This window comes from Rhipicephalus microplus, unplaced genomic scaffold (assembly GCF_043290135.1).
Source record: "Rhipicephalus microplus isolate Deutch F79 unplaced genomic scaffold, USDA_Rmic scaffold_24, whole genome shotgun sequence".
NCBI lineage: Eukaryota > Metazoa > Arthropoda > Arachnida > Ixodida > Ixodidae > Rhipicephalus > Rhipicephalus microplus.
The window spans coordinates 2,358,240-2,374,039 of record NW_027464597.1 but is presented as its reverse complement, the minus strand read 5'-3'; the positions used below and the strand labels follow the sequence as shown (position 1 = coordinate 2,374,039).

Genomic DNA, 15,800 nt, shown 5'->3' with positions numbered 1-15,800 from the left:
TATGTAACCATTATTAGTAGAGAATTTTTCTTACCGGAAGATTTAAACAATATGCCTCGATGACCCGCTCTTGTAGTTTTGCAGCCCTGTATACTTGGGGCAACAGAAAATTGAATGCTGAGAACTGAAAACAGTTACTCGATCTATTTCATCTTTTATACGTCATTCCCTTTGCTAACACTAGAAGTGTAGTTTATTTTTTTTACCAATTTATTTTTTGCAATAGAGAGTGCTTTACTTGGTACTGGTATTTGGTACAGCAGATCAAAAAAAGTCGTTAGGAAGTAAATGCTGAAAGCGTACGTCCCCCACTTGCAATCCCCACATATGTCCCCCATATGATAATCGAGAATATTCATACAGTTTAGAGCATTTTTTTGTAACTAAAACATGGTGATGGTGCTTCCGAATCAGCATAAGCTAGCCGAACAGTGCACCACCGACAGTCTGCAGACCATTTATTCTTTGTTTTTTTATTTATTTGGTACAACAAAAAATGTATACATTGAAAAATATATATACACAACTAAAAAAGGCCCGCTCTACTGCAGGTCAGGTTGCGTTGGGGGCACAGTGGCAGTGGTGCTGTCAAGGCCCTGGCTGCTGTGGCTTGGCAGGAAGCCAGCTGCCGCGAGCAGCCGATAATCTGCACTCTGAGAGTAGGGATCATCGGGCTGCTCCACAACAAATGCTTCTCTGAAGCGCCGCTTCCTGCCCCCACAGCGATCACCAGACCCTGGCAGCCACCTCTTAATAAAGTTGAGGGCCTCCGCCTGGTCGCACCCTGCTTTTTGGCAGATGACATCTGCATACAAGAACAGAAATACCATAGTACACATGAAGCACTGCAGTACAGAGAATACACATGGTAACACACACATAAAACAATGAACAAGTTAAACCTGTCACTAATCTACAGAGCCTCAGGTTCACAAAGGCCCTTTTCCCTTTTCTGCCATGAAGGCTGTACAGCACTTGCACGTCATGTGCCAATACAGCCTTCATGGCATTCACACCAATTTCTCGGAGGCCACGTCCCCCAATCTGCAGGAGGTCCTTGCGCTGTAAAAAAATGCAAGAAGCATAGATGGGGTAAACGCAACAGCACATCGAAATGTTTTCATGATAAAAATCTGCAAGAAGAGGACACTGAAAACAACAACTTGAATTTTCGGGCATCACAACATTTCATTGTTTTTTTACGCTAACTTCAACTCACTTGACCTAAAATGGTTTCCACATCAGCCCTCTCACACTCAGTGTGAGAACCTTTCAGAGTCCTTCTCTGAATGCAGTTTTGCTGTTATGAAATCAAATACAACACTGTTATAACCCTTAATAAATATTGATTCTAGCTATGAAATAGTATAATTACTTTGTACAGTGCTCAAATTCCAATACACGTTTCTTTGAGGTTACAATGTCTTTGCCTGAATGTTGACCAGGAGTAGCTTCTACAGGTGAAAAACGATAAAGTATGTGGAATTCAAAAAGAAGCTAGGACATGTTTTTAATCAATGCTTTGTAAGCAGAGCACAACAAGATAAATGAACATGATCAAGGCGTACTAAGAGGCAACCTTAGAGCGACCAAATCTTGGTCATAGATGAAACTGATAGAAAAATAAAGGTCGCACTAGATGGTCGCACCATTTGCTGTCTATATTTTTCTGTGATAGCCAACAAAGAGGCATGTCGCTTTAGAAATCTCATCACAATAAACAAAGGTGCATTTTTCTTCACCCTGCGAAATGGGGTGCATGTTAGATTTTTAAAAAAGTAAAAAATCGGCTAACACAAGGCAGGGTGAACTGTAGCTCAAAGTAGAGAGAGCCGCAGCGGACACGAAATAGGGTGATAAATGAACAAAATTACTGAATGTCTGTTTTAAGCAGGCTATTGCTAGTCACTGCCCATCAAACACACGATGCCGCCTACATCGTCTGCTAGCTTAGGACAGTTCACTCGGACTTCACAGACTATAGTAAATACAGTCGAATCTCATTAATTCCAACACACTTAATTCGAACTGACGCTGTGGTCCTATGAAAGCTATACCGCACTCCGAAAATGCTCTCAGCACCCCGCCCAATCCTGCGGTGGCACTTCAGACACCTCATCGCTGTGCTTAAAGAAGAAAATGAAGAAAAGGAAAGAAAAGACTGCGGTGGAATGTTTGCCAAATGCCAATCTGCGACATTCCTGTGCCACGCTTCGGCTTTTTCCGTCCCTGCCACGTAGAGACCCTTCTCCTCTTAACACTGCGCACGAAGAGAAAGAGGGGAAAAAAAGCTGTCGCAGAGAGTGGGCTCTCTCTCATGCCGATCTGCAACGCGCCGGTGTCACGCTTCCCTGTTTTTCGTTCCTGCTATGTAGAGACTCTTCTCCTTTCAACACCACGCATGAAGAGAAAAAAAAAAAGCTGCCGCGGAGTGTTTCTCTCTCGAATGCCTATCTGCTTTTCTCCAGGTGAAGACGCTCCTCCTTTCTCATCATGTGCTGGCCACGCTCCGGCTGCAGCGCAGATGGTAACAGTGGAAACACAGTTGTCTTCAAAGAGTGTCAGCACTGGACATTGCCGCGCGCAACTTCTATTGCCAGGAGAATACTGAAGCCGAAGTACAAATGCTTTGCAAACTGCACGCAAAACTTGTTGACTCGTTGCAAGGCCAACGTGTACAGACATGTATTGACTACTTTAATTAATGACGGATGTCCTGTAATTTGTGAATAAAACTTCTCCATGCACATGCATCACTGCATGGTGAGCCCTCCGCTCAATTACCGTATTTACTCTATTCTACCGCGCCCTCGATTGTAATGCGCGCCCGGTTTCCACGACAAAAAAAAAAAAAAAAAGACATCAGTTGCAATGCGCACCCTTTTTTCACGTTGGCCCGCTTGATCACACCACTCGGGAAAACGACAATTTTTGAGAGCGTCTTCCGTTTAAATATGAAGTACGGGGGAAGCTTATGCCTATCTGACGTGCAACGGAGCATTGCTGTCACTCTAGTTTTACCGTCGCCCGATGTCAGTACACAAACTTGCTTCGCCCCTTTCTCCTAGACGGTTGTGGTGCCAGGCATGTTGAAGTAAAGAGGCGTGTGATCGGCATTCCCGATTTGCCCAAGCAGGTAGCCGTTGTTGTGCCGCAAGTTTAGGAGGAACCGCTAAAGACTCTGAAGCTTTTCTTCGTACTCCTCCGGCAACTTCCGGCATATGCCCGTTCGCCTTCGGAGGGAAAAGCCTTTTCTCTTCATAAAGTTCGTTAGCCAGCACCTGCTCGCTTTAAAATGGCTCTGCATTAGCCCTTTCTCTAAGGCTAACTGCATAGCCTGCACTTGGAGCAGTTCTGTCGTCACGGGCCGCTGTGCCGCTCATTGCTTAATCACATACTCACCGAGCAGCTCTTCAATTTGTGGAAACCGACCCTGCTGTGGTACACTGAAGCCTTTGCGTGAATCTTTGCTGTCGACAATATCCTGCTTTTGTTTCCGCCAGTCCCGCACGCACGTTTCGGGAACTTCGAATAACCACGATGCGGCCCGATTTCTGTCCGTTCCGGCACACGCGATGACTTTTCTATTAGAAGCGGCATTGTGGTGCACTCGTCGAATTTTTGGAGTCGGCCCTACCATGCCGTCTATGCTAATGTACTACAAGATGACGAACTCCTCAGCACACGTATGAAGTACCGCACATGGGAAACACATAGGCAGAAATGACCGACGCGCCATGCCGACGCACGTAGGGGGCGGCCATTTTGTAAGTGGCGATGGCAATAGAATGACCATATTCATTTTTTTTTTTTCGTACTCGATTCTAACGCGCATGCGATTCATGAACTCTCTTAACCGGAAAAAGGTGCGTGTTAGATTCAAGTAATTACGGTAACTTTCATTATTTTGAACTTCTTTTAATTTGAACAAATTTTCTGGCCTCTTTGAGTACGAATTATTCATATTCGACTGTAATACAGTGGCTCATGAGATTACCTGGCTAGCTTGTTTCATGAAACACAGTATCTTAAAGCAGTACTAAATTTCTGCATGTTACATAGGCATATTAAAAATCAAGAAATACACACCAAAGTCGCAGCCACAGCTTCACTCTGCACAGCTGCCTCTGCTGCCTCCAGGTCTCCAATTGTACCAGCAGGCAGCCGGGGAAGGTCAGAAGGGGGCTGTGCTGGCTGGGCGTGCTGAGGCACGGACAAGAGCCGTACCTCGAGCTTCAGCTGTCGCACCTCCTGCAGAACCTCTCTTTGTTGCTGCCGGATGCCAAGTTCGATCCGCAGGATCCGTAGCAACAGAGCTGAAACATACAAGAGTACATACTATATTTACTCTCACAATTTGCATCCTCACATAATTTGCTCACCAGTATAATTAGCCAGCCTGCTTTACTACAAGAAACTTTTTGCTCGCATACTTTGCCCTCCCCAACCAGCCCGAGCCACCTTGCCAGCACACACACAGACACATTTGACTTCATGATGCTCTGGTCAGGCACATCTCTTGTCGAGCAGGCGAGTGCAGTCTTACACAAAATGGGCCGAGTGCAAGGTTCCTTCTTCCATGAACTTTTATGCTTTCCCTAGAATATCGAACTTGAAAACCGTAACCTGTTTATGTGTAGTCCGAAACGCCTAAAGGTTTTCCTCCTATCTTCCCACCTCTTCCACGGCAAGAATTTATTCCCGAGACACAGCACAGATGTTGAACGCGTGCAAGGACCTGTCACATCAACTATATGAGGCAGGTTTTCGCACTCATTTTCTTTTTTTTTTTGGTTTCGCCATCTGGCCATTGCGTTTTTACCGTTCCTTGTAATAGGCTACAATAATTATATACGAGGCAGATTGCTGTTATAAAGCTTACCGAAGAAAACTGAAACCGTGCTACCGCTAAGCACATCAGCGTGGAGTTCTTCGACATGCAATATTCAGTATGGGAGCCAGCAGAAGAGTGCGTTGAATAAGACTTAGCATAGAAGCTTGGGTGTGTTGGTTAGATATCGGAGGGAACACAACGCAATAGAAGACTGGGACAAGGAATGGGGACACACACACATGAAGGGCGACACACAGAGCACTGTGTTGGCATCGCGCTTCCTTGTCTGCATCTTACTTTGCGTTGGGTTCCCGACAATTATTGGAGAGTACTTATGTTCTCTGGTATAACCTTGTCGTGGGAACTGGTTTTTGTGAGCAATGTTTGGAAGAACTTCAAGAAAATGGGGGCATTTGAACAGGCTTCGCAAACAAATGACAATCCGCTTTGAGACAGCTGTGACAGCGCCTGCAACATATATTCCCATTCCCAGTTGGGCTTTTAGGCCAGCGATTCCTACTAGCTTCGCACATGCAGAATCCAGTGTTCATCAATGAGCATTTGACGAAAGAAGCTAAGCAGCTGCTCGGAGCTGCCATCAGAAAGAAAAGAGCTGTTAACTGGAAATTTGTGTGGACAGCTGGCGGAAAGATTTTCGCACGGCGAAATGAAACCGCACCTGTGCTTCGCCTAATCTGTTTGGATGATGTTGATAAAATGGTCGAGTGAATGCCACAGTCTAGCTGAACACAATTTTGTGCACTAATTACTGACATACATGGCTAATTCCGGTCTCAACTGCTGTACTTATCACGATTATGACTCGTTTAATATTTCTGTTTCTAAGTTAAATCCAAATAAGTTCATGGCAGCCTTGCATTTAAACCTACGAAGTATTAGAGACAAAGGAGATGACCTGCGAGAATTTCTTGAAAATATGGACATTAGCTTCAATGTGTTGATGTTTACTGAGACATGGCTAACGCAAAGTGAAAAGCCGCCTCAATTAGAAGGGTACACATACCAAGGCATCACACGTACTAATGGGCGTGGTGGCGGCGTGGCTATGTATCTTAGAGAACATCTGCAATACGAAGTGATTTCAAGTTTCACCACTACTAACGAACATATAGAATGTCTTACGGTATGTTTGAAATCTTTTTATGTATGTGTCATATATCGGCCCCCAAACGGAAATAAGACGCCATTCTTTGAATTCACTGATGAACTATTAAACTATCTAACTAACACTGGTTCAAAGTTTCTGATAATGGGTGACTTGAATATCAACATGCTGGGAAATGACACTAATGCGCGTGAACTTAAGCGAACTCTATATGCTTATGGCTGTGAAAATTTTATCAATCTAGCCACTCGTATTACAGCGGATAGCGCGACGTTGCTAGATGTCGCCATTACAAATGCACCTGGCACAAGTAGCTATGCTGGCCTCTTATCAGTGGACATAAGTGATCATTTGCCGATATTTTGTTTCTTGCCAAAGACAAATGATAAAAGCATAAAAATGGGCGTGTGCACATATCGGAATATAAACCCGAATTCTTTAGCTCATTTCCGCTCTCTGATCCAAAAGACAAACTGGGAACCGATTTTCCAGCAAAGTGATGTAAATAAAGCATATAACAATTTCTATGCCAGTTTCATGTCATGCTACGAGCTAGCCTTTCCTATTAAGACAACTAAGCGTACCCGGAAGAAAAAGATTAGAAAGCCATGGATTACGCGGGCACTTTTAAATAAGATTGCCGCTAAAAATAACATGTATCATTCTTTCGTTAAGACGCGAGACCCACAAAAGTTTGCTGAGTTCAAAAAATATCGAAATAAGCTCAATGCAGAACTTAGATACGCTAAAATCTGTTATTATGAGAATTTGTTCTCCCAAGTAGCAAATGACAAAAAAAAGTTCTGGCAGGCGGTTAACAATCTTGCTCAAAGAAAGAATGACGCAGCGCCAATAGTTGTAACTACAAATCAAGGCATCCTAAATGATGACGAAGCCGCTAATATGTTAAACCACCAATTCATTCGTAGTGGAGAGTACAGTTCGACTGTGCGCTATGAACATCCAAGTGTAGATGCGTATAAAAAAAAAACCAGTTCAAGTAATTCTATTGTACTGGCACCAGCTACGGAGCACGAACTGTCAAACATCATGCGTAACCTAAAAAACAATGCAGCTGCAGGCTACGACGATATCAAACCAGCTGCCGTGAAATATGTAATGGATATAATTTGCAGTCCTTTAACCCACGTCATTAACTGCATGCTCGAACAGGGTGTGTTCCCAGAAGCACTCAAGCTGGCTAGAGTGTGCCCGGTGCACAAAGGTGGCACAGACTACACTTTTAATAATTACCGCCCTATATCGGTATTACCAGTCATGTCAAAGATTTTTGAGACAGTCATAAACGTTCGCGTTGATGGTTTTGTTCAAAAGTACTCTATTATGTCTGACGTGCAATATGGGTTTCGAAAAAAACGATCCTGTGAAGAAGCATTACTTTCTATAAAACATGAAATAATAAATAACATTGAACAAAGATTATACACCATTGGTCTTTTTCTAGATTTAAGAAAAGCTTTTGATTCTGTGAGCCACGCCATTTTGTTGACTAAGATATATGATTGTGGGATAAGAGGGATAGCACATGACTTGATTCGAAGTTATCTACAAAACAGGTATCAGTATGTATCTATTAACAATTCCAAATCTACGAAATTAAAGATACTACAAGGCGTCCCGCAGGGATCTATACTTGGACCCTTGTTGTTTAACTTGTACATAAACGATCTTGCTTATATACCATATTCCCAAAGTGTAATTATGTATGCTGATGACACAAATGTATTTTTTGCTGGAAAGTCGCTGCAAATGCTACAAATTTCAATAAATAATTACTTAAAACTACTTATGTCGTGGTTGCACAGCAACCAATTGCAACTCAATGTCAATAAAACAAAATACATTATTTTTGCCCCTATTAACAAGCCGATCAATTTTAAGCTAGCAATACTGTTTCAAAATGTGCAAATAGAACAAGTAGAGGCTCATAAATTCCTGGGCATATGGTTTAGAGGCGATATGTCCTGGACGACACATGTGGAAAAATTGTCCGCTGAACTGAGTAAAATCACGGGATGCTTTAATAAAATCCGGGATCTGATACCGCTTTGGCTTAAAAAAGTATTATATTACTCCATGTTCTACTCTCGCCTTACATATTGCATGCTAGTCTGGGGTACAACATACTCAAAAAATTATCAGAAATTGATAATATTGCAAAAGAGAGTCCTTAGATGCTTTGAAAACTACACAGGTAGGCTTCGAGATTTGCGAACGCATGATTTGTTTATTAAACACAATTTGCTTAAAGCTAACCAAATGTACTATTATAGAATATTTCAGCATATAAAAAAGAACAAGCTCTACACAGCTAAATCACCCCAATCAAAATGTCGTTATTCTCTACGCAATGAAACTAGGGTAATACCGAAGTTCCGAACAGCTTATGGCCGGCAGCATATAGGCTACCAGGTTCCGCATTTAATAAATCACCTAAGCCCCCTTGATTTTAATACTATGTCGAAAAAATCTATGAAACTGTATATTATAAATCATCAATTGGAATATGTATGATGCGTATCTTTTTCATGTCATACTGTTATGTTATATTTACTGTTATATTTTACTGAAGTCAGTATATTTTATTCTGTATAATAATAATCTTATGTATTTTGCGACTGTTTATTGTGCATATTTCTTTGGTATTCCGGGCTGCTTATCCGGATTGATTTGATTTAACCTACATGTTATCTTTTTATCATGTATTATTCATCAGATGGTCTGTATACTGCTTATATGATCTTTAATTTGATATGAATTTCTGTGATGAATTTTGTATTGCCATATGTACCGCTGATGCTGAGTGCCAACAGGAGTGGGAGCCCTTTGTCAGGCCTTTGTAGCCTTTTGCTCCTGCTCCTTGTTTCTGTAATGGAAGCAAATAAACTTCAAACTTCAAACTTCAAACTTCATAACCGGATCGACAAAAATAGTACACATAATACGCGAGTACATACCGCATTTGACTCTGTAGCTTTGATGAACCAGGCAGATACACAAATTTATCCAAAGCTCCATTGATTCTATTGCAAAATTATTCAACAAACAAATTGCGATTTTATCCATGTTACTATACGATTGTGGCACTTTACCATTGCAGCTTTCCAGGAGGCACACATAGTGCAGCATTAGTTCACCACTCGCAGTTAATTGTATGCAGTGGGTTGCTCACAGCAACTGACTGCATGCAATGGTGAACATCTTGCATGCTTGCACCGCTGTTTCAGCATGCTTGCTGCTTCCCATACGGCTATCAATTGATGTTCACAAAATTGGGAAGATGAAGAAAGACTACACAGTGCCCTCTGGCCACCCTATACTCCAAACCTCCAGCCAACAAACAAACAAAAGAAACAGAAATATGCAAATGAATATTATTCCTAATGCAGCTGGAATGAAGTGTAGTTTTCACCAACTCTGTGTGTTAAGTCAATATGGAGTGAGTTAACTCCATAAAGTAGCTTTTCTCATAACAGTGTTCACTCTATTGTAACACAAGGAGTGACTTCATAGCATCTAGAAGGAAAAATAGAATCTTCAGTATTTGATAGAAATGTGAGGCTCTACCTTAAAACAACAATAATCTGGAAAAAGAACTCATTACATTCGAAAAAAAAAAAAAAGGTAGCACAGTTGATCCCCTTTACAAGAGACACTGATGTAACAGACAAACGGGGATAAGAGGCACCAGTGTGCAGGCTGACATTTGGCCCATCATGCATCAGGCACTCCGTAGATGCGCCTGTGCAGACGGGAGCCCTGCAGTCAAGCATGCTGAGCAAGACTGTTGACCACTGTACAATGACACATTGCCACAAATTTTCAAAACTTCATTTCACAGACTTCTGCAAAAGCTTCTTACAGTCTTGCATAATTTTTGCACAAGCTTCTCTCATTCTTGCGTGATTTTCGTCAGAATATATAAGTGTTGGAAGTTGTATGTCCCCAAAAACTTGCACAATACAAATAGCATACATTAAAGTCTATCACTTAATACGTGCATAGTGTAACAATGAAAGGAAACTCACGCATGGTTTGCTCCGAGCCTTCCCCGTGCGGTGCCTCCTTGAGCCTTGGAGAGCACTGTACAGCTAGAGCAAAGCAGCATCAATCCAGTGTTAATGGCAGGTTAACAAGACAACAAAACTAACCCCCATATTCATAAACGCTCCCCGACTCGACTTTCACCCTTCACTTAACAGAGTTGAGCACTGTGCCGCTGCTCGTTTGAAAGCGACGCTGCGCTACTTGAGAATCACAGCAGATTATTGCTGACATGCAGCGACTTTCTCTGCTTAGAGACGGCGCTCCCACCAGCCATCTCAAGTGAAGGTGAAGCGTTGAGTGGAGGGACGTTCTAGAATATGGGGGTAAGATTGGTTGCAAGAACACTACAATAGACACAATTTTTACACTTCATCTATATTGTACAGCCACACACATTCTGCATCCTTATAATGCAACATATACATACAGGCTTATAAAGTAAACACTGTAGGCTGCTCAAATAACACCTACACAAAAAATTACCCAAACGTGGCCATGCGCAAAGTACTTTTATTTGAAACTCACAAAACTTTTGCGGTGATGGAGAATAAATAAGACAGGTTACGCTTGGAGGCACATGAGACCTTCGCAGCTTTCATAAAGTACAAAAAACAATATGGTGTGTGTGTATGTATGTACGCATGAAGCTTCGGCCTTTACATACGGTTTCTTGAAAGTATCTACTATTAATTTTATGGCACCTGTGTCCTTCAGCGCAATTGAAAGCCTGCTGATCAGTGTGTGTAATTGTGGAATAGTTACATGAAAAATGGCGTGAAACACCTAAAATCAAATTTTTCTAGCTAGGAAATATGCAGCTGTGTATACACAACACATGCTGCAAACAGTGGGAGGTGACCACAAGAGTGATTTGAGTGTAAGCGGCAGTATTCCGCATTCATGCACCCCGCCATTTTCAACTGTTGCCCAAAAGCAGCACCACTTCAGCGTGCTTTCTTTTTTTTACATCATAAACAGCACGGAATACAGTGAGGATGAAAACAACATATGCAATTAAATTTTGAGCACTATTTATGGTGCGCATGATTGATTGATATGTGGGGTTTAACGTCCCAAAATCACTATATGATTATGAGAGACGCCGTAATGGGGGGCTCCGGAAATTTAGACCACCTATGGTTCTTTAACGTGCACCTAAATCTGAGCACACGGGCCTACAACATTTCCGCTTCCATTGGAAATGCAGCCGCCGCAGCCGGGATTCGAACCCGCCCCCTGTGGGTCAGCAGCCGAGTACCTTAGCCACTAGACCACCGCGGCGGGGATGGTGCGCATGAAAAAAAAAAAAAAAGGCCTTTGTACAACGACGAATTCATAATTTGCCTTCACGGACCTTCTGTTAGGCTGCTCCACATACAGATTTTTCGTGGCTTTCAAAAGAGATTTGAAAAAAAATAATAACCGTGTTTACTCTTGTCATGAGCGCACTCGCTAAGTCACCCTCATTTCAGTCGCCAAAATTTTGAATTTTTTTTTCTTCCACATATTAAACACACACCCTACGTTCATCCGCTGCAGTCCCACGGGCTCCCCCCCCTTGCCGCCTTCGCTCGCTGCCACATGCCATTTTATTTTTGTTTCTACTTGTTCACGGCACGTCCCCTGTCTTTTTTAATTATCTGTTGTAACATATGTGGCATTATCTTGTTCCCGAGGTGCCACAGGTGCTCTGCTATGTAGATGCACCATTAAACTAGTATTTTTGATCAACTGTGCATTTCTGATGTTTACCTTGCAAGTACGTAAAACTGGCATGCTTCTTGATCTACGATACACATGTGGCTTGTCTCACTTTAAAGCAAAAGTTAACATACAATGGTGTAAATGCTTAGAATTTGAAATATTGAGGCAGCAGCACACCGGAGATGATCATATGGTAAAGAAACAAGTGCTGCCTTATTACTGGCAAGTTGTCACTTATATGTACAAATAAATTTTGAGCAAAAAAGTACAAAAGCACAGCGAGGCTATGATGTGGTTCAACCTGTGGATTCGCTTCATTTATCACGCCATATGATGAAGCTTCCTTTGGTAAAACTGCCCAGATAAGGAAAAAAATTTGCTGTCCAATACAGCAACTATACAAAGTGTGCACGTGCATCTCGCAGCACCTTTTCGTCACTTCCGAAATGCGCCACCACCATGCCCGGGCACCAACCGAATCTATCGCCTACAACTGCCATGTTGTCTCCTCGTGCTTGCACCCGTTTAGTTTTGCCTCACGATGCAAGTTTGAGGAATTATGAGCTGCTAGTGAGGCAAGTTGATTTAGTAGTCTACGCAGAGGGAGCAGAGCTTAGGGTGTTTCTTCGCTGAAAGTTATAACCTAAAATTGAGAACGCACATTCTGATTTTCCTAAAAGTACCAGCGTATTTGGCTGGTGCAGATTAACAAAAGCTACTTGAAGAAACTTTGCAATATTTGCACCTTCAGGTGCAACTTCATTACGGGTAAGTGCCATAGCCAAGTATTTACCTGCAAACAGATATAGCTTACCAAGATACTGTACATACAAACTTGTCTGCAGTTAAAACCATGATGGCGAGGAAGGCGGTTAAAATCGTGATGGCGATCGCGGAGATTTGGTATTGCATTGAAACAAACTATAAAGAATGAGAAACAATATTAGTTCACTTTGAAGTATAGCCGATCGGTTCAAGTTGGGCGTCAGGATTTTTTTTAATTAGTCAATTAATTCTATACACGGTCTCTATCATGTTCAGTGACTCCACTGTACAATAGCGTACAACAAAAGCAAAATACAAAGTGAAAAGTGTGTCAAAGCATACGTGAAAAATAAAGTGATGACTGGCATTACCGCGGCACACACCACGCAAAGTCGCTATCTGCCTTGTATAATATTTTCCTCGACTATTTCCACAAATTGCAATCAAAGAGGCTCAAGCTCAACATCAGCATTGTTTAAAACACTTGGGGGGGGGGGGCATTGCTACTTTGGTGGCGTAGGCCGTGACAATATATTTATAATATTATATCTCTTGTAAACTTGCCTAGCTCTGCACGACTAGTTTTCGATGGGAGCAGCTGCGCTTCGCACATCCACTCTTAAAATTGCGGCTCGAGAGATTTTGACCTTTCACTTGTTTTTGGGCCAGGCAATTCGTAGTGAAAGCAAGATAATAGGCCCTCATAGGTTGTGGCGGGCAACCGGTGTACGCCGTGGCTGGTGTATGTGTTGCACATCATGATTATCTGGTCTTGTATTGAGTGAACGAGCGAGGCCTTCCTAATCCAATGAGCTCGTTAAAGTAAGACAACAAAAAACCACAATGCTTCCACATCGTTCACAGCAACAGATGACGAGCCCCCAACAAACCGCACTGCAGCACGTGAACTGCCGTAGGTACCCAGGGAGTTACTTGGGCATGGCGAGAGAGGGAGACAACGGCAGAAGTGACATCACAAGAACACTATGTACAAAGGGGACATTTAAAGACTTTTTTCCCATTTTTAAACTTCGTGCACTGTTGTATTTAGAATAGATGTATTTTGAATAGTTGTATTTGAAAAGAATAGTTGTATTTTGAAAAGGGCACTAATTCATAAGCCCAATGGTTCAAGGATGGGTGCATTTAGGGGGCCCATTTGACGTTTTACTTATGCCCTTCAAGAACTTGCTTACAGGGCCAAAGTCCTGTTTCAGAAAGAACACGCTAGTGCGTGGCCAGCAGTCCGTCAAGCATTAGTGCTGGTGAGATTTGGAAATGCAGCGCATGAGCATCCTCATCTGCTACTTCTCTGCTCATGCTCTCGGAGCTTACTTGCGAGGCACGGTCCTTCGCACTTTTCATTTTCACACTGTAAATCAACTGATACCAACTCTGCCTTCCATTATTTATTAAACCAATATTTCATGGTCACGTGGACGAGCTTAAAATGTTTTCTACATCAGACCTGAACAGCATTTTGAGTCATCGAAACTTGCTAGTTGCAGCGAGCATTATGCGAAAAATATGATGTGCTTTACGGTGACAACTTGCAAAACACTGCAGCAACGATTAAAATCATGCATTTTTTGTGCTCACAGGAAATCCCTGAAGCAGGAGGCACTGGGCTAGATAAATTGCGCAGCTAAAATACGGATGCGCTTTCCAATGCTGTCATGCGTACAGGCGGAGAAATGGCAGACAAAACTGGGCGCACCCCGATTCTATGCGCATGCGTCCCATTCACAAGCCTCGCTGCCAGTTAGCACCACATGGCTCACTGTCCATGAGCTCGCTTGTTTCCTGTAACAGTGGACCATACGGTACACCTATTTAAAAACAAGGATAGAATGTATATAATGCAGCATCTGATGAAGCCATGATGATGTGTTGCTGATGAAATCTGGAACTCTAGTTAGTACCCTTATTGTTAACCAGCCGACCGACTAGCAAAAAGATTTGCGACTGAAATGATGGCATCTACACCTGCCCTTAAACGGACACTGAACAAAGTTTTTGCCGCCGAGATTTTCAGCCAAAGTGAAAGATTGGGCCATGAAATTCATAGACAATAATAATTTCAAGCAGAAACTACGAACAAAATACTGAATTTAATGAGCCTTTTACAAAATGCCGCGTCTAGCTCTTAGACACGGCGTTTTCTAAAAGGTCGCGACATTCATTTTTCGAGTTTTTTTTTTTGTTGTTATTCAAGACAAATCTACGGTGCATTGTTCACAGAAAACAAAATTGCCTCGGTAAGATTTCTTTGCGAGCAGCTTACTAATTTTAAGGCAGGCGCGTTGATTCGTGAACTGAAGGATGCGAGTGATCGATCTTGCCTGCTAGTGGCTAGGCGACAAAGGCTTTACCTCATGTCCTGGTGTAGCTAAGTCACGCAAATGGAGCAGAAAATGTGCATTATCATTTATTTCACCTAAATATCACACGTATGTGACTTATTGCCGGTGACAGGTGATCAGGATGAAGTCGACAAGTTGCAAATCTGAACAAGAATTCACTCGAATGAAAAACCAACCTATACTCACGTGCACGGTGAAGTCGAACACGTCGTCCGTCAATGTTGTCGCTGATGCCCGAAGGAAAAGAGAAGAGGACAAGTGACGGGGTCGTCTCTTTCTATAAAGTCGGCGGAACTGCCAGAACGGCCAACACAAAAGGCATCGGGTTGACATTCCTCCATCTGGGCATCAGTCGCTCCACCCGGGCATGCAACTGCTACTGGTTCTATCCTCTTCCCGACATTGCAGTGTTGCTGCCATACTCGCGAACCTTTTTAAATTAAAGCACGCAATCATGTATTATCGTGCGCCATACTAAACTTAAAAACAGTGCGCCGGTACATGAGATCACGAAGCGCGGTCCACGCCATTACAAGAACAATTAGAGAAATGAAACAAAAAAAACAAAAATGTATAAAATATTTTGTCTCAATACGATCCGCAATCCAGTTTCCTGCAGCGGCTTTTGGCTCTGTATGAACGGCCAAGCCAGTGCCAAGCCAAGCTTGCGCCCCTGATCAGCTGTTTGTTTCCATCGAGAATTCAACAGTGAACTGGCAATTTGTTTAGATGATATTGCTAAAGGGCTTGAAATTGAATATTTCTCTACGTACTACTGCTGTACTTTTCCTCTCCGTTTCCTGATCACAGTAATGAGATTGAGGAGGTTACAATTTAGAAAACAGCTAGTGCAGCTCAAGCATTGCTAGTATCGCTGTTTCGGTAATAAAATGTTACAAAGATTTTGCCCCGCGACCTGCTTGCCGTGTTCGAGCACCCA

The 15,800-nt window shown here is 42.6% G+C and overlaps 1 protein-coding gene across 2 annotated transcripts; it reads right to left on the bottom strand.

Annotated features, from left to right (window-relative positions):
* Positions 1-457: 457 nt before the first annotated feature.
* On the bottom strand, positions 458-15,415 carry LOC142786467 (uncharacterized). Of its 2 annotated transcripts, none has more exons than XM_075884173.1 (4): positions 15,047-15,415; positions 10,010-10,072; positions 4,090-4,316; positions 458-805 (listed from the first exon to the last, which is right to left on the bottom strand). In XM_075884173.1, the coding sequence occupies exons 2-4, from the start codon at positions 10,011-10,013 to the stop codon at positions 527-529; spliced, it is 510 nt and encodes a 169-aa protein (XP_075740288.1). In that variant the 5' UTR covers positions 10,014-10,072; positions 15,047-15,415; the 3' UTR covers positions 458-526. The 2 variants fall into 2 exon arrangements, with proteins under 2 accessions (XP_075740288.1, XP_075740287.1); XM_075884172.1 differs by having other exon boundaries at positions 10,010-10,064.
* Between the last annotated feature and the right edge of the window lie 385 nt (positions 15,416-15,800).